Raw genomic sequence first — 19082 nt, forward strand, 5'->3', positions numbered from 1 at the left:
GAAAATTAATCTCAATCGCAATGAGATTGTTTTGCGAGAAAAAATTTCTCAATCGCAAATCAACATTATTGTGCGAGAAAAATTTAATCTCAGTCGTAAAACAATGTCGTTGTATCGGTAAAGAACATGCTAGGCATTAACAACCATGTATCTTTGGAAATTTTAAAATTCAACAGAAGATGATTTGAATGCAGATGTGGCCTCAACATGACAAATGCTAATAAATAGCAATAGTTGTTGGAGCACTAATCTGCTAAAAAACTAAAAATACGAGCAATTAAGCAAATAATGCAAATTAGCATGAGCACCTGGCGGCCCAACCGCATGCAAATAGAACACGTAGGGCAGCCCAGCCAGGTGCAGCCTGATCAACCGAATGGATAAGGAAGAGTAGACAGGGATATCCACAGAAGGAGTAGATTCGATCCCCAATCCACACGACCAAGACCGGAGGGACTCCAGCCGCGCTCTTCCTCGGAGGCACCTACGGCCGGTCGCCCGCATCACGGGCGACGGGAGGAACTCCAACCGCGCTATTCATCGTCAGAGGAGTCCCCGGGTAGGCGGATGCCAGGCATTGCCCGAGCGCTGTGAAGGCGGAGGTCACGAGGCGCCGGCGAGTGCCTGTGTGCGGCGAGGACGCCACGGCGGCGCGGGCCGGGCGCGCGCGAGGGCGGCCACGGCCTGACGCAGGGGCCCGGCCACGGGTGTGGCGCGGCCGCGGCCGGGCAGCGGGGGGCGCTTGGCGCGACTGCATCAACATCGACGACTGCGGCGTCGGAGGAGCCGCTCATGCCGGAGGGCGACCCTGTAGAGGGCCAGCGCCGCCGATCTGTGCGGATGCGCGTTTCCGTCGTGGGACGCGAAGCCGGTGGTTCTGGTCGCCCAGTCCAGAGCGGGGTCGAGGCCAGACGCTGATGGCAAGATGACGATGAGCGCCACCACCAGTTCAGCGAAGATGGTAATGAAGTGAGGCATCGTACCTTGATTCACGTTCTATAAAGAGAAATTTGGATCGACGGATGCCAATGCCCTTGTTCCTCATTATTTCGTACACTTCCTGCAAGGAATCGCTCTTGAAGAATTATTTTAGAGATCGAGAGATTCATGTCGTTGCCATGCATGATGCAAGGCTGCCGCTTGGAAGCGTTTCCGCCGGGCTGAGGCCGTCCAATTAACGAGCGCTGCCGTAGACGGAGAACGGCACACAGATGGATTCGCTCCGCCGGGAGCGTGCTGATAACGTGTTTCGAGTAGAGAACGAGAGACAATCGACAAGGATGTAAAGTGAACAGTTGTCTTTATTGATGATGGGATTACACATATATATAGCTCCCGAAGGGGTGCGTCCGAAGGGACATGAGACAACCGCCTCAATTAGGAAAAGCAGGGATTAAAAGAATTAATTAAATCCTAACAGGTACAATAGAAAGATTACATGACTTAACCACATAACCTATTATTGACATGTCAACGAAACTAGTTGAATAGTGCCTGTGCAACCATTTTCAGACGGTTGCACCCAAAGTCCATGAGCTCCCTAGCGTCCCACGCTGAAGTGATAACCACATATGGATCAATTCGGTGGCTCCGAAGATAACCGGAAAAATTTAATAGAGCGAGACCTGTTAAAGCAACAGTCATTCTAGCAATTCCAAATTAATAGAAGATGACATGATAATTGTAACTAGTGTTGTGTTGCAGGAAAAGGTAAATCATACTTCCTTTGTAAATTAATATAAGATTTTTTATAGTGATTTAAAAGATTTTATATTAGTTTACAGAGGGAGTACATCGCAAGAAGCTATGTTAAGGAGATGCCGTGGATTCCCCTGTCCGAGAGGCAACGTTAAGATCAGTCCTAGCCCGTTACCTCCACGTGAGCAGGTGCTGCTAGGGATTTGGTTACCGGGTGAAAAATAAGGTTACCACCTGCTAACTATGAATCTCGGAACCCCATGAGAAACCGCCTTACCGAGTGAAATATCTTGAATTTTTGAATTAGAATGAATTGTAACTGAATTTTGTTTGGATTCAAATATTATTTAAAAAATCCATACGGTATCTGGAATCTCGATGCCCCGAGAGATTTTTTTTTTGCATCCGAAATCCAAAACCTTGGGTGCTGTTCTCATCCACTTGTGCATACGATCGAGTTGGTTTGAATTTTTTGTCGTTTAATCATCAGTATAATAATTGTTGAATGAAGCTCCATGTCCCTTTCTTCGCGGGGAAGGATAAAAACTTTTCTTTGTTTTTAAGATAGCTCACCAGTCACCACCCAATTTTCCTAAGAAAAACATATTCTCCATTGACATATGTTTCCAAAAATCTCGCGAGGAACCTTGCCTTTATTTTGTTTGGAGGTTTTTTTTTCAAAGTGCGACACCATCTTTATGCAGAAAACCACAATAATTTCCATAGAAAAATACCAAAAATTGTGCCAGAATTTAAGATTTTAAGTGAAGAACTGAACACTCTGAAGTCGTGCCACCATTTTTTCACAAGTTATACATACTTGAAGTGAGATAAAATTAGGATGCGAATTTTGATCCAGTTACGCTACGCGGCCGGGCGACGACGCATGGAGTTGGGCTTGCTTGGCTGCCACGATGACATGCACACCAAGCAAGCAAGCATTCCTTCTTCACCTCCATAGCTTAGCTTCCCTCGCTTCAAACCCATAAATTTAGATCCCAAAACCTTTCCTCACCCAAGAGCAAGAGGCCATGCATGACTCCATGGATGTACGAAGCTAGTACTAGCTTGCAAGCTAATTAAGCTACACTTCTTCCTACCAACACGTATGCATCCATGGCGATCTCCTCCTTCCACCTCTCTCCTCACACACCAAGCTTCGAATCAACCAAACGTTCCATCCGTCACCTACGTCGTATATATACACGGCGCATCATGACACCCTTCTCATCTCATCTCTCACCTCTCGATCATCACAGAGCCACCACCATCCATCCACAGAGCTAGCTAGCATCTCACTCGCAGGCCATCACGATTCCTTCCCTACGCTTCCTCATGGCCGCCACCGGCACCAGCCAGCAGCAGCCGGCGGCGGCGTCGGTGGACCCCAAGTTCGAGTGGGCGGAGAAGGCCGGCACCTACGTGCTCCGCCTCACACTGACGGGCTTCAAGAAGGAGGACTTCCGGGTGCAGGTGGACGGTGCCGGGAGGCTCACCGTGCGCGGCACCAGGCCGGGCGCCTCCCTCCACAAGGTCTTCCAGCTGCCCGCAACCGCCAGCCTCGACGACATCGCCGGCCGCTTCGAGGCCGGCGTGCTCACGCTCACCGTGCCCAAGCGCGCCGGCACGGCCCCACCGACGAGCATCGAGGAAGTCAAGAAGAGTAAACCTGCTGCCGCCAAGGAGGAGAACGCCAAGCCGACGCCACCCGCACAGGTCGACGGCGCCAAGAGCATGCCCGCCAAGCCGACGCCACCCACAGAGGTCGACGGCGACAAGAAGATGCCCAGGGAGGAGGGTGCTGCCAAGCTGACGCCACAAGCGGAGGTCGATGGCGCCAAGAAGATGTCCAAGGAGGAGGGTGCCGCCAAGCCACCGCCGCCGCCAGCCTCCCACCAGCTGCCATCCAAGGACGGCGGGGCTGGAAAGAAGGAGACCAAGGGCGCCAAGCAGCCGGCTGCCAGGGACGACGGCGGCGAGAAGAAGGAAGCCGTCGTTGGCACTGAGCCCAAGGAGAGCACGCTCGGCAGGACGACACGTCAGGTCGCGGAGCATGTTCACCGCATGGAGGAGGAGAGCAGACGCAAGCAAATTGAGCATAAGCCGGCGCCGGCGGCGAAGAAGGAAGAAGACGTGAAGCCCAAGGCACCCCAGCCAGCAGCAGCCACGGCGACACCGGAGAAGCCAGCGCCGAAGGCAGAGGTTGCCAACGGCGAGAAGGCCAAGGCGGCGGTTGATCCGGAGAGCCTGGTGGAGACGACGAGGCGGCGCGGCAAGGAAGAGAGGGCCAAGGCTGCTGCCGCGGCGACGGCCATAGAAGGAAAAGCGGAAAAGGCGAAGAAGGCGGTGGCGTCGACATGCACGGCCTGGAAGGAGCGCATCGCCGGGGAGCTCAAGGGGCTGACGGACATGAAGTGGGCGGACAACGCGGTGGAGACGGCGAGGAAGAACAAGGAGGTGGTCGCCATCGGCGTCGCCGCCTTCTCCATCGGCTTCCTCGTCTCCCAGAAGCTCTTCAGGAAGTGAGCAACAATGCATATGTAACATGCACGGACAGTGGGTAAATATGTACTGAACACAAGGAACATGTAAAAGATATGTGTGCAAGTAAAGTGTGTACATAGAGACAACCAAAGCTGGCTGAAGATTGATGTGCAAGATATACCTTCAGTTATTTTCAAAATAAAATAAAATGAAAAACACCTTCAGTTTGTTCTAGGGTAGTAAACCATATGTGTAGGCTTATATGTGGTGCTTTTATTCACACACAAAATAAAATCATACGGTAAATAGTGTGTTTCTCATGGCCATGAATATGGCTTCTCCAGCCGAGTACCAGGTTTTCAAAAGTCACACACTTGGAGAAATTAAATTCACCTGGTTGAACTAAGCATGGTCGGAGGATATCTAAAGGTCCCAAAATTAAATTCCTGCTCTTTTCTAGGGGACGGAAACAATACAACTGTTATATGTTGTCATCCAAATTTCACCCCCACACACACTGATATACATCAGCAGCATATGGATGATACCTTCACACAGTTCAATTAAGTTTCCAACTGCTTGGTCCCAAAAGGTACGACGAAATGCTAGTCTGAGTGAATCTAGAAAATGTGACAGTCTGAACCTTAAGATTGTTTTCAAACTTCCATGTGAATTTTGGTTGTCCGGCACACATTTATTATATGTTCACCATAACCGAAGAAAACCGTCACCGAAAGAGCTGAGGAACTAGTTATCACCATAAGGTGACATGCTTACTGCAAGCCTGGTAGTACAACAATTGTTTACAACAGCAACAACAACGAGAGGCAACTAGAAGATCACTCGACAATGTCCAACGGGTCTCGAGTTGGTCTTCAGGGTTTTTCTTGAACAGCCATATTCTTGTCAAAAGCCACCTTCGACCTGAAACATTGTAAAGGAATGACATCAGGCATGCAAAACCCAGGTACACCATAATCTGCTAATATGACATATGGTTTATTGTCTGTAGTCTGTATCTAATCTGCTACTCCCTCCGTCCGAAAAAACTTGTCCCTCAAATGGACGGAGGGAGTATTCGATAATTATGTACCACCCAGTTACACCATGTAAATGACAGTCATTATGGATATTGTTAGTGTAAATCACTCGCAAGTAGGTGAACTAGCTGACACTTCTTATTTATGCAAAACCCTTAATGTTATACTAATACATTCTCTTATTTATGCAAAACCCTTAGGCCTTGTTTGATACTAGGGCTTTTGAGGGGATTGGTGGGGATAATCCCCACAGGGATTGGGTGAAACCCCAACCTTCACCCAATCCCTTCAAATCCCCATTTATCCCCAATCCACTAGGTAGGGGCAGTGTATTCGGTATTGAGAAAAATGCACTAGAGTTTGGGGATTTGTGGGGAAATGTGAGGATAAAACATGTCAAATACACTAGAACCAAATGGTGTTTTGGGATATGTGGGGATTTAGGGGTTTGACCGTGATAATCCCCACCAATTCCCTAAAATACACTAGTACCAAACAAGGCCTTAATGTACACCTGCAAAGACATCTCGCGGATCACAAATATTGCCTTGACTAAAATATGACACTGACAAATGTTGTTTTCCACAGAATGTGAAAGCTATTAAAAAAAGAATATCCAGAACATTCATGCTTACCATACTGCAAACCAAAGCTTTTGACTGATCCAACATAAATCATTCATGGTCTGGATTGCCTTTTAGCTTAAGCTCAACTTCTAGCTCCTTGTGCTTTAGCTGAAGTTCCAAACGCTTGTTCTCGAGCATCATTTCTTCATTCTCCGATTCCATCCTTTCAATTTCCCTGTCCTTCTTCCTCTTGAATCTCTCCCACTTTAGACGTTGCTCTGTGACTTCCAGTTCCTGTGCTTCAATCTGCAACCGACGTTTCCGAAGCTCTATTGCTTGGGAAGCCAGTTCCTTCCGCACAACAGACAGGTTGGTTCCATCCGTAAAACCCTTGTTGATATCCAATGCGATGCCATGGGGATCCAAACTCCCACTACCATCATTCGAGCTTGAGGTGAGAAAACCCGCATCACCATGATCCAATGCATGACACATCCTTTTATTCATGGAAGGATCCCTCATACTGTGATGAACTGCTTGATGCTCTTCGTCATGATCCTCGTAATCAGAATCTGCACTGTGGTCATCTTCTTCAGCATCTCCACTTGCATCCCTCCTTTGATCATGCTCCTCTTTACATCTAAGAGCAACCTGTAGTGAGTGCTGAAGTGCAAGATCTTCGGGTAAATTCACACGGTTGTTGTTATGATAGGAACACATCATCTCATAGAACAAATGCTTAGAGTTCAATATCTTTCTTGCATCTTCTTTCATCTTATCGGAAAGATTATTCATGCAATCAAGGAGTGCTGGATTATCCACAACATTGCAAGCAGTACCACGACCAAGGATATCCGTAAGCCTTTTGTATCTCTTGTTGAGGTCATTGAACTTATCCTCGCACTGCTGCGGTGACACGTTGCAGCCTCTTTCACCCATGACCTTTGATATTGCTTTCCATTTGCCCTTCTTCTGCATTACTGTAATGTTCCTCCTCCCACCGCCCAAATCCGCCCCAGGATCCTCCCCCGTGTAAGATGCTGCGGTAATCAAAAGCTTAACCATCGAACCAGTCCACTTCATCCGATGCCATGCTGAGCCTTTCTTGCCCTTGCCACTCTGGGCATCAGTAGCATCCTCGGTCATATCATGCTCCTCGTCATCACTGATGGAGTTCTTTATGAGATGGTTGTGCTGCTGCTGCTGCTGCTGCTGCTGCTGCTGCTGGTGGTGGTGGTGATCCTTCTTTCCATGTTCTACAAACTGAAATCCGGATCCGGGGTTATCATGTTCTGTAGCCCGGTTGATAGGCATTGTGAAACTCCCTGGCATCTGAGATTGGCTGAATAGATGTTTTCCTGAGCTTGGAGCATGCATTTGCATGGAGTTACCATGTACATTCAAACTACCATAAGGAGTTCCTTGCGTCGTGTTTCCAGGAGGTAGGTTACTGCGGTCCATTTTCCCAAAATAATCACCCAGGCAGTTGTACTTCTTGTGAATACCATACAAAAGGTACAGGAGGTGCCACAGGTCTTCACTTCAATATCACAATATCGCCCTGCATAGTAATTTGGACAAATTATCAAAAGCCCTGCACATGCATATTTGCACATCTGTATACTTCTCAATGTTGCCACAACCAAATAGTTAACTTTTTTTTTTCGGGGAACCAAATAGTTAACTGACTAGCTAACTATTGCAAGAAACAAATGAAAAGGCTACCATGTTAGATATGTCAAGGCACTAACAACCTACAGAACAAAAAGGTTATAAATATCATAATATAAGATGATAGGTTTAAAACATAACCATAACATTGTCCGTCATAAGCTGCTGCGGTGAATTGAGTTTGGGGCAGACAGCCTGTATGTCTGACGCATATTCAAATATGATACCGCATACAAAAAAAATAGTGTTTTAGTGACAAAAAACAGGACAGCTGTTATCTCACTGACAATTAAACCTTTCTTGTATGCATTCACCACATCTGGATGATAGCTTCACTGTGTCCTATGAAGTTCAATATGCTAGTCAGAACCTACAAATGTGGCAGTCTGAAGCTAAAGATTGTTTACAAACTTCCCTGTGAATTTTTACTTGTCTGGCATGTTTATTATGTCCATAGGCATAGATGAGACGGACAAATAAACACAGATGGATTTAGGTGCCATCCAACGGTCTATATCACTGCAATAAAGGCTGCTACACGTGATTTCTCGATAATTAAATGTGGAGGCTCAATGGAGCTTCTGATTTGCAAATATACATACAAGATATTAACTTAAGCATGCAAGGTAAATCCCAGCAGTTCATCAAAAAGGGATTGGAAAGGGGGGAGAATGCAAACATTACAATAAAAACACTGATAAGTCATGATGCTTACAACCAAATAATTGTACAGATGTAGACGTAGCTACATCTCCTCTATTTATGACACATAACCTAGACTGTTTGAAGTTTTGGCTCATAAACTGTGGCATGCTCTTTCAACGGGAGAAGATGAAATTACTGAAAGAAGAGAATTGCAATATATAGGAAAACTGCTGTTTGGCAACAGGGCAATAAGTTCAGTTAAGCCAGCAAAACTACATTAAACCGTAGCATAACCATAGTGGAAGGCAAAGCCAGCTGAGGTGGAACCAATGTTCAGGATATCGTTAACTTGTAGCTGCTCGGTCGGGTGGAGTAGGGATTAATCGGCGAGTCAGCCCATTAACTGAATTTACGTGCTTAGTATTCGGCTACAAATTTCCATTCCGTTCTCTTTGCAAAATGGGATTGCATAAGTCCCATATATGCCAAAACTTGTCATGAGTGCCAGAAGGTGGGGATAGTCTCACAAGACAAGGGTCCCAAACAAAAACAAAAGTGATTTGATCAAGGAGGATATCGTCTCAATTATCTTGCAGGAGATTACTTATTCTTATTACTCTTTGTTAAGTACTACGTACTACAAGAATTTGAACCCCCCTCACTACCCTCCCAGTCCCAGAGAGGCATAAATCCCACACACCCCGGCTGTCGCGCCGTCAAGCCAAGCATACCCTCCCGGCCTCCCTCTTGCCCCCACCGAGCATCAGGCCAGCCGGGCATACCAGCTCCCCTGTAACCCTAGACCTACACCCACTTTACCGTGTCCATCCTATACTCTCTACCGCATGTCTGCTACACCTTGTATCTACTCTACTCAGCGATGGACCTGCAGCTACAGGGACAGACGTCTATAAATCAAACTGGTGGAAATCAAGGTCGCTGAGCGATGCGGCACCACAGTAAAGCTGCTGCTGCTGCTGCTCTTACCGTCCACGGTGACGGCCGGCTCCCTCCTCCCGCTTCCGCCCCGAGGCCTGCTCGCCGCGGAAAGCTACTATGGCAGCGGAGCCTCCGCCCTTCTCCCCGGTCGCCGACGGCCGGCGTCCTTGAGCGCGCGGCCGGCCACTCCGCGGCGGCGGCACGGCGGTAGATCGGATGGCGTGGATGGGGGTGGTGGAGGGTGGGAGGGAGAACTGCGGGCGGGCGGGCGGGCGGAGGAGGAGGATTCCGGCGCCGGCGAGGGATTGGGGATCGGCGGCGTTGGGGTGGGGGAGACGAAGGAGAGTGGGGCCCCCGTGTGTTTTGTTTTCTCCGTTCGAGCCAAGCTCCATGTGAGACGGAATATGCGCCGAAGCAGCAATGTTAGGTGGGCTTGGGCCGGACATGAAGATGCGGCCCGCTTCTGCGCGTCGAGCCGGCCGGGCCGGAGATGAGACGAGGCCTCTTTTTGGGCGGCGGCTCAATCTAGCTAGCCCATATTCCCTCCTCAAAATATCTCAAAAAGAAAAATTCCTCCTAAAAGAAATATCTCAAAAAGAAAATTTCCTCCTAAAAGAAATATCTCAAAAAGAAAAGCCCCTCCTAAAAGAAGAGCCTACATGCCTTTTTTCCACTTTGACGATCGAGACCATGGAGCTATGAGAATCTAGCAACGTACTCCACTTGACAATTTGACATCGGATGTTTGGTCGGCGTCGTTTCCTTTCTGTAGGCGTCGCCGAGGAGGCCCCATAGGCGAGACTAGTGTACGAGTCCGTGTTAGTGGTCACAGCTCAGCTGGTAATTTGAATATTTCTTAGAAAAAAAACCCTACTAATTTGACTAGTGCGTGACTCTATGATTGGATGGTCTTTATGTTCATTTTTTTTTATAAATTTTACTTTAATTTATAGTTTAAAAAACTTTTTGGGCTAGTGATAATTTTCTACCCAAATACATTTTTCTCGCTGACCATTGCGACATTTTATTTAATAAAAATGGGAAAAAGTAAACTCTTGATACGTAAAATTTTCAACGTGAGTGTGAGCATTTTACTTATATAGACGAGCTTTTTAATGAAGAGTGAGAGATTTATAAAGCAATTTTATTAGGACATTCTTTTTTCAACTATAAAACATTATTAATGTAGATGATCGGTACTGCCATCACCACAAGCTCTTCTCCCGGAAGTAAACAATGCATACAAAATACATGGATAAATGTACTGATTTAATAAAAATTAGAACTATTTGTGTAACCAAACTGTATGCTTTTTTTCTATAAATAAATGTATTTCAATCTTTCTGTAAGGACCACTGATGCTTAATATATAACCTTATGCCTTTTCACAACAAAAAACACTTTACCGGCGAAAAAAACTAAATTGTATACTATAGTATTTCTGTAAATAAAAATATGCAGGTTGACACAAGAAACCTCAAGTCTATTATCACTTCTTCTACAAACCAGAGTTGGCAAAATTTTGGGGTTCCCACTAGTGGAATCTTCGAGACAATACAATATCCATGACAAGATGGTGACAAAGATAGAGAAGTTGATGTACAGTGCGTGCACAACATTTTCATCGGCGTGGATCATCTATCCCAGACAACAGGCAGATATCTTCTAAGTCTACAACCAACAGGCAGGACAGTCGCCTGAGCATATCGTCGCGTTCTAGTCTATCTGGGTGCGGTCGGAGTCGACCATCGCCCAGCTCCAGCCGGAGCGCGCTTCCCAGACTGCCGCATCTCCTGTGCCTTGGCCAGCTGCGCCGTCAGGTCCTGATCCACAACGAACAGTTCATCAGCGCAAATCCCCCGCGATATGCATAAATCACGCATGGATGAGCAAGGGGCTAAAAAGGTGGTACCTTGGGCTTGAATGAGCCGTCCAGCGAGTGCAGGATCGTGTCGGCGAGGCCGTAGTCGATGGCCTCCTGTGCGCGGAAGTACCTTGGGCCTCTCAGGAATTCTGCGAGCTCTTCCTTAGGTTTGCCGACTCCCTGGGACACGAGTTCCAGATAGTAGTCCGTGTTTGTCTCCAACTCTTTTGCCTGAGAGCAAAACAAAATATTCAGTGCACAGTGCAACACGGCGATATCATGTCGCGTGTCAGATATACACATATTGGAAAGGAGAGTTGAGTTCACCTTAATCCACATATCAATGGCAGCTCCACCGGATTTGTGGACCTTGGGCAGGTGCAGTTTAGCTGCAGTTCAGAAATGCGCATCAAAGGTCTTTAAGACTACCGTGTCAGAGTCATATATGCATGTGGGCCAGGAATCCGAGAAAAGGGACATACTTATCGAATTTGGTAACACTCCTCTTTTACCCTTCATCCCCAGGGAAAGAAGCATTGCAGCCTGACCATACGCCATGCTAAGATTGATGGTGTAAACCTTAGCTTTGCTTCGCTGTGGAACCAAGAAAAATACAATAGGAGAGTCAGATAGAACTCTTTTGTGTATGTAAGAAAATCAACGTGGATAGTCCTATCGCTTCAAAGGGAATGGAATGCTTCGTTCCATTTGATTTATCAATGGAGTATGTTAAGATGTAACTGCACAGACTGAGGGATACAAGCATCCATCTTCTGCAGATCCATGGTTCACTAAACACTAATCAAGTGAATTCAAGAGCCCTTACAATCAAAGGTGGAGGCAAGAAAAGGGCGTTCCCAGTGCTGAAACTCTTTTTGTGCATAAATAAATATCAATGCCGATAGTCATATTGCTTCAATGGAAATGGAGTCCTTCATCCCGTGTTATCAATGGAGTGTGATAAGGTGTTACTGCAGTCTGAGAGGTAAAAGCAACCAACTACTATAGATCCAGTTTCATGGTTCACTAAACACAAGTGAATTCAAGAGTCCTTACAATGAAAGGTGCAAGCAAAAGCTAGAAGAAACAAAGTAAGAGCCAGCATCTCTGATAGCAGAAACAACTCCAGCCAATTAATCTTTGCTTCAGTTTTCGGGAAATATGAAGGAACACAATCAAATATACAGAATATTCAAACCGCTATAAACTAAAAAACCCAAGGGCTGAATAGATTGGCATGCTGCAACGACATGCACATTTGTGCAGAAACTTCTGGACAATCATGATACAGAAAATTTGCAACATAAGGACAATAATTACTTGCCCGGTCCCAAAATGTAAATATGCCCTGGGGCTATAATAAAAACAGAGGATCGTTAATGCAAACATAGTTCATGGATCCAACCCCATATGCAAATATCAACACGAGATATGACAAATTATGTGTAATATTATGGGCATGATAGAAAGGTATGTCGAGTTTCCAGTTAATCTGAGTGACAATAGATAAGGGCTTACATTAATGAAATCAGCAATTGCATAGGCATCAGTTTCAGATGCGACCAGCTCGTTATTTTCATCCTATTGCAGCACAGAGAATAGGAGTATCAATACTCGAATAATGTCAAAGAGAATGGAAAATTGCATGTTAACAATTTAGAAAAAAATGTTGTTTCCAATATCAAATATCTAAGTACTTACGTACCATGGTTCCTGTTGAGTTTATATACAAGTAAATTGGCTTCGTGCGGTCATCATAGTCTAGCCACAGAAACTGAGCAGCAATAAGCTCAGTTACAGCTGGAACAATCTAGCAACAGGACAACGAAAACACAAGGTTAGCATTTTGCACATCAGAAATAAGACAGAAGGTTGATCTCTTACTGGCATTCCAAGAAATATAATTCGGGAGTCCAACAGTAATGATGGCAGATCTGGGGCTGAGCTTCTCATTCTTCTATATCCTTTCCCTGCTCTTCCCATGCTCATGCTGGGCATGCCCATACCCATGCTGTAACTTGCAGGGCCCTCATGCGTGCCTGATAAGGAGTACATACCGAATTCATCATAACTCCTCAAAGCAGCAACGCTTTCCTGCATTTATAGGGGGGAAATACCATGTCAAGTTTAATGTATTGGTGCCATAGAACAAGCTTCAATAATAACAAAATGAGCAGAGCTATATAATCTCACTAACCTCTGTAACTTTCTTTGACTGCCGATTATAAGGGTTGTCGTCAGTCGTAAACATTTCCATTTGAGATGGGCTTAAGCCATAGAGGAACTGAGGAACATTCTTGTAATTATCCATAACTGCAAGAAGGTTAAAAATGGCTTTAAAGCCGCACACAAAATAACTGGTACAGAAAGCGTTATGTTTAAGGTGCAATTGCTTATTGCCTCACCATAAAAAGGTAGCAACTGCTTGGTTCGTAAGCATGCAAGATGTGTCATATAGGGCATTTAACATGAAGCGTTTGATGAGACAAGACCACCTAGGAAGACAAAACATGGACATAGCATGTCTGGCACTTATACATAGTCAGCTTGCAAATGTCTACCATTTCTCCCCTGTGGGTTTCCTTACAAAAAAACGTCTACGGCTTCTTAACAACCACCAGGCAGTAAAATTGCCCTATGGATACATATTTTCCTACCATTTGGTAAGACAACGTGAAGATAATATATCGTGCAGTAGTAAACTTCTGAACATTCACAAACATTTGGACCTATAGACCATCCATAGCCCATTGACCCTGCTTAATAGCCTCAACTCCTAGTCATAGTTGAGTCAGCTGTATCCAACATCCTATCTACATTCTGGTACCGCCAATTGCCCTACAAAAGACTTATGTAGATCATAGCAGATAGGAGAAGTATCTCATCTTCGATGCCCTTTACATACATGGTTTTGTACAGTTGTACCGACCGGTTCGTGCCCAGGTGTGAGCGTTGAAATTGGGCAGTGAAATGCAGCAGTGAACTGTCTGAATCTACGAACCAGTAACTTAACTTGAAACAATCATAATCTGTATAGATAGTATTAATCGGATTATGATGAGTTCCAGCAGAATTAAGACGGACATCACATAGTTTATTCACAAAACTAAATACTACTCCTAGAGTATGTTTCTGCTGCTCCAAGGTTGAAGCCATGGCAGGCAGGATAAGTCCACTAGACAATAAGCCAGCCTAGCAAGATGCTCCAATGAATCTTTGAGGGGGGGAGAAGGGGGAGGGATCTCACGGCCATCCTTGAGGTTCTCCTCGCGGAACTGCTTGGGGATGTGGTCGTAGCTCCTTGGGGGCCCGTCGCCGTGGTAGTACTGGCACCTGCAGCCCCCCGCCGGCCTCCTCGCGAGCCTCGCAGCCGACTGTGAGTGGGAGTGGGAGGAGGAGTTGGGGAAGGGGGCCCTGGCCGCCGACGGCGAGGCGGCGGCGGGGCAGCGCACCGCGAGCGCCATGGGACGACGGCGTGGCTCGCTCGCTGGTGCTGGTGCCGGGGATTCGGATAACTGGAGTGGGTGTGGGGGGTCGTTTTTGCGCGGAACACCCCCGATGTTTTGTGGATCCGCGGATGGTCCCTCGGGCCTAGCCCATTGTAAGGCCCGGCCCAAAGGCCCAGTGTGCGACTCATTGTTTGCTCTCTTTTTTCAAGTTTTTGGAGTTTATCTCTTCTTTGCTCCATCAGGGTCGCCACTTGTGGCTAATTTATCCGCGTGGCCCCTCTTGTATACCCATGAACATCCACAATGATCAATAAAGGGCTGGCAATTCTATAAAAAGAAAAAAAAAGCAGTCTTTTCCCCTTAAAAAAGAACCCTCCTAACCGTATTTTGCTAACCTTGAATAGCCGCATGAATCATACATCATAAGGATGACCTCTTAGATGCCGTGTCATTGAACCTCTTCTTCACCGTCTAGACGGGCAGAAGAGAAAACCGGTGTGATGGTACAAAAGAAACAGTGTGGCAATACTCACGTCCCATCCGGTGTGTTTTTCCAATCTCCACCATGCGCATCGAAATTCGAAGGAGGCTTCTTCGGACAAGGTGTCACCTGGGTGTTGTAGTCTCCCCTCTCAACCTCCAGCTCGGAGTCTCCCTCTATGACCATCGTTGACTACGGCTTCTCTATGTGCATGGAGGCGTGTCGAAGCCTTTGGTTTGGGGATACGTTCCCATGTCAAGAGGGCTTGTGGACGGCCAATGTTGTATGCTTCATCCTTTCTTCCCGACTTCCCGAGAGCTTATTGTCGATGTCATGGACCCTCAAGATCTTGTGCATCAGTGTTTCTTGGATTTTAGGTCTCCGTCAGTGGAGGAACCATAACACTGCTACTTGCCGACGGCGAGGTCTTAGAAGATCGACAGCGGCGTCTAGTGATGAACTAGCTGCAACCTTGTAACACCTATTAGGATGCACAATGTGTGTCCATGTGTGTTCTGACATGGCCGTTATGTATGACCTTATTGTCGGTATTATGTACTAGGAGTGCTGACCACGTCGCCCCCCTGATAATGGGCTGGACCAAGCACCCCCCAAGTAAACACAAGTGGGCCACATTTGACCTGCCCACGACGTACTCAAAATGGAATCATCCAAAGACTTGGTCACATACTCCAAGACACATTTGAATCATCCGCATGTTTATCTCTTAATGTAACCGACCTACATGTAACCTAGGTACCCCTGGTATCTATATAAGCCAAGGTGTTTTAGGCCATAGGGTAGAGAATCATCCATTTACATACGATCTCATGGTAGATCATCATGTGCTTGTACTTCATCACAATTAATATAATAGAAGACACACGTAGGCCGGGTTTACCTCTTCAAGAGGACCTGAACCTGGGTAAGATACTGTGTCCCTGTACATCCTGTTACCATCTAGCTAAGATCACCAGCTCAGGATCCCCTATCCGAGATCCATCAGATTCAGCTCCGACATTGGTGGCCCATGCAGGTCCCACTGTGTGGTCAGAGTAGCTTAATGGCATCAGCGACCGACAATTAGATATGCATCGGGATGCGAAATCTCACTCTCCCTTTCTATTGTCGATTCTTCTATTCTATGTATTGTAGATGACACTGATAGGTGAATAAGGCAAAAGTCGTTGCACATGCCGGATTTTCGTTGAAGCATTTGGACCGGTAAGGGTTGTGTTACATGATGCTAGACCCGATGTGGTACAAATTTGTAATATGCAGGAGGATTTTTGGGTGGGACCGGGCTGGCGGACGTGTGCGTGGCAGTGGTCTGGACGCCTGCAAAGCCCTCAATTTGCCTCCGATTTGAGGGAAAATGGGCGTCCAAACCAGTCTGCGGATTGATGGTATACTGCGTTGGATGACAAATCGCGTCCAGACCATTCAGTCCAAACGGTTGCCAGCTGTTTAGGTGTCAACGATGGAGATCCTTACAAACATGCCCTTGCAAGAAATAAAATTATAATCAAAGGCTTAGGGTCGGGTATCGTATTCTTACTCCCACATCCATCGGCCACGCTCGTGAGCATATCATGATGCCGCTTCTGGGCCTTCGTCTCGGTGGAGAAAACTACTTTGAACACAGGAGCTTGTAGATGCAGTGGCAAAGAAAATAAGTTGTCAACGCACACGCCTCTCGAAAGCAAATCATAGTCTCGGAGTAAAAAACGCCAATAAAAGTCTATAGAAACTCTAAAGACCACGACAGTCGGCCGAATGCAAATGGATCCAACGCAAACCTAAAAACCAAAATATTAATGATGAGCCATTGGCAACAAAACAAGAAATGACCACACCGTGGTTTTGATAGATGGGATGCAATTGTACTTTCTTCGAGCCATATTAAAAAAAATGAAAGGGGTTTCCCCCCGCCCCAACTTTTTATTAAAAGCCAAGGCAAACCAAACACACACAGACTGTTAAGCAGCGCTCGGCAACAGCCAAAGAGTAGTTTTCACAGACGGGAACATGAGCAGGGTTCAAACAACTACCCCTATTACAGTTGGTGTTTTTCAACAAGTCTCACGAACAGATGCATAGCCAGTAAAAACACATATGCTAGCCCTCGGTAAGATCAAAGAGAGAGCAGCCAACTAGCCATACATGTCCCAACTATGGATCCAGAGTTCTCCTTTTTTATTCCCTTCAGCTCCAGGCGATTCTAAGCAATTCCCCTCTTCGGTAGTCCAGCAGCTTTAAGCACCGGAGAAGAAGAACACCCTGATTTTCTGAGCATAGGATTTTCCATTGCCTGATCATTGCCCCCAACAGATTCAAAACACAGTATACTTAGCCATCTTCGCCCCTGAAAAACAAAATCATTTCGCAAACGCCATAAGCTCCACAAGGCAGCATCAGCAGATATATTCAAAGCTTCACAATGTTTTCGTTTCCTCCAGAAGGAGGATAACACAGTAAAAGAGTCAGGTACAGTAATCTTAAAGCATTCAGCTAACAGTTCCCAGACCTGCCTGGCAACAATACAGTCAAAAAACAGATGTTGAATAGTTTCTAATTCCTCACAAAAGACACAAGTCTTGTCCTCTACATGTCTACGTTTGGCCAAGTCGTCTCTAGTCAGGCTCTTATTGTAATAAATCAACCAAAGAAAAACATGAATATTAGGAGGAACTTTAATTTTCCATATATCATCTCTGATCTCAGAAGTGATCCATCCAAAGTTAATCAATTTGTAAAAAGACTTGACTGAATATTTACCAGACGAGTCCAGCCTCCAAACAGGCTGATCTGGTGAATCAGATAATACCACTTGCTTCACTATATTAACGAGATCACTCCATCTGGATAGAGTCTCTCCATTCACACATCTCCTAAAGGTTAGTTGGAGTTCACCCCCAACCCACACTTGAGCCAGTGTAGCTTCTTGTTGTTGAAAAATTTCAAACAAATCCCAAAAAGCAGTTTTTAGGGAACAATCCCCAATCCATGTGTCATGCCAAAAGTCAATATTTTTACCATCTCCAGGGATCCACCTATAGAAGGTTTTAGCTGCTGTCAATGCCCAGGCTAAGCTTTTCATGAATGGGGATCCCATGGTAGTTCTAGTACTAAAAAGGTTTGGATTATCCACATTATATTTGTAAGCCAAAATCTTTTTCGAATCACTAGCTCTATCATCAAAAAATCTTTTTCCCCAAGAAGCCAAGAGGGCCATGTTGAAATCCCTAAGATTGGGAACCCCCAAACCACCATACTCTTTCCTCCTGGAGATCAGGCCCCAACTAGCAAGGTGATACTTATGATTATCCCCCACATTTCCCCAGAAGAAATGAGACATCTGAGAATTGATCATGTCAATGGCCCATTTAGGAAATTTAACAATAGACATCAAGTAGGTAGGGATACTATAGCAATACAGGTAGTAAGCAGAATCAGTTTGCCTCTATAAGAGAGAAATCTCCCCAACCATCCAGCAATGTTCTTAATAATCCTGTCTATAATGGGTTGCAAGTCTTCTCTCCTAAGTTTTTTAAAGTGCAGAGGAACACCTAAGTACTTAAAGGGAAAATCCCCAAGCTGACAACAAAACACCTGAGCAACTTCTTTAGCCATTTGATCAGGTACATTGATAGTATGCAGGTCACTTTTGTGAAAGTTAATCTTCAAACCATAAAGTTTCTCAAAGCAGGTTAAGATCCACTTCAGGTTCTTGGCACATTCTACAGAATTGTCAAGAAAAAGGATAGTATCGTCAGCATATTGCAGGCTGACCACTCCCCCAGGGATTGCATTAGGCAGAAGCCCACATATCAAGTTATTATTAACAGCTTTATGTAGCATTTTAGAAAAGACATCAGCCACCAAATTAAACAGTAGGGGTGAATGGGGGTCGCCTTGTTTTAAACCTTTACCACCCGCAAATTGAGGGCCATTAGTGTCATTAATTCTGACCTAGAATGTCCCCTGGTGAATAGTAGACATCACCCAGCCCACCCATTTACTACCAAAGCCTCTAGAAAGAAGCATTTCCTTCAGGAAATCCCAACTTACTCTGTCATATGCTTTCTCATAGTCTAGCTTAAGAATTAAACCACTGGAACCAGACCTATGAACCTCATGAATAACCTCATGAGCCATAACCACACTTTCCAAAATGAATCTGCCTTTAATAAAGGCAGTTTGATTAGATGAAATAAGTTTGTCACATAAAGGGGAAACCCTAGT

The 19082-nt window shown here is 45.7% G+C and overlaps 3 protein-coding genes across 3 annotated transcripts; 1 reads left to right on the top strand and 2 right to left on the bottom strand.

The window, feature by feature from the left end:
• Positions 1–2728: 2728 nt before the first annotated feature.
• Positions 2729–4410, top strand: LOC123183366 (nucleolar protein dao-5). The gene has a single exon (XM_044596160.1). The coding sequence runs from the start codon at positions 3034–3036 to the stop codon at positions 4222–4224; it is 1191 nt and encodes a 396-aa protein (XP_044452095.1). The 5' UTR covers positions 2729–3033; the 3' UTR covers positions 4225–4410.
• Positions 4411–4820: 410 nt separating this feature from the next.
• On the bottom strand, positions 4821–9338 carry LOC123183367 (uncharacterized). Its single transcript, XM_044596161.1, has 3 exons — positions 9092–9338; positions 5858–7349; positions 4821–5106 (listed from the first exon to the last, which is right to left on the bottom strand). The coding sequence occupies exon 2, from the start codon at positions 7247–7249 to the stop codon at positions 5897–5899; it is 1353 nt and encodes a 450-aa protein (XP_044452096.1). The 5' UTR covers positions 7250–7349; positions 9092–9338; the 3' UTR covers positions 4821–5106; positions 5858–5896.
• Positions 9339–10505: 1167 nt separating this feature from the next.
• On the bottom strand, positions 10506–14458 carry LOC123183368 (ATP-dependent Clp protease proteolytic subunit-related protein 1, chloroplastic). The gene is made up of 9 exons (XM_044596162.1): positions 14155–14458; positions 13105–13220; positions 12792–13001; positions 12613–12717; positions 12426–12488; positions 11390–11501; positions 11235–11296; positions 10956–11138; positions 10506–10866 (listed from the first exon to the last, which is right to left on the bottom strand). The coding sequence occupies exons 1-9, from the start codon at positions 14369–14371 to the stop codon at positions 10765–10767; spliced, it is 1170 nt and encodes a 389-aa protein (XP_044452097.1). The 5' UTR covers positions 14372–14458; the 3' UTR covers positions 10506–10764.
• Between the last annotated feature and the right edge of the window lie 4624 nt (positions 14459–19082).

Source organism: Triticum aestivum, chromosome 1D (assembly GCF_018294505.1).
Source record: "Triticum aestivum cultivar Chinese Spring chromosome 1D, IWGSC CS RefSeq v2.1, whole genome shotgun sequence".
NCBI lineage: Eukaryota > Viridiplantae > Streptophyta > Magnoliopsida > Poales > Poaceae > Triticum > Triticum aestivum.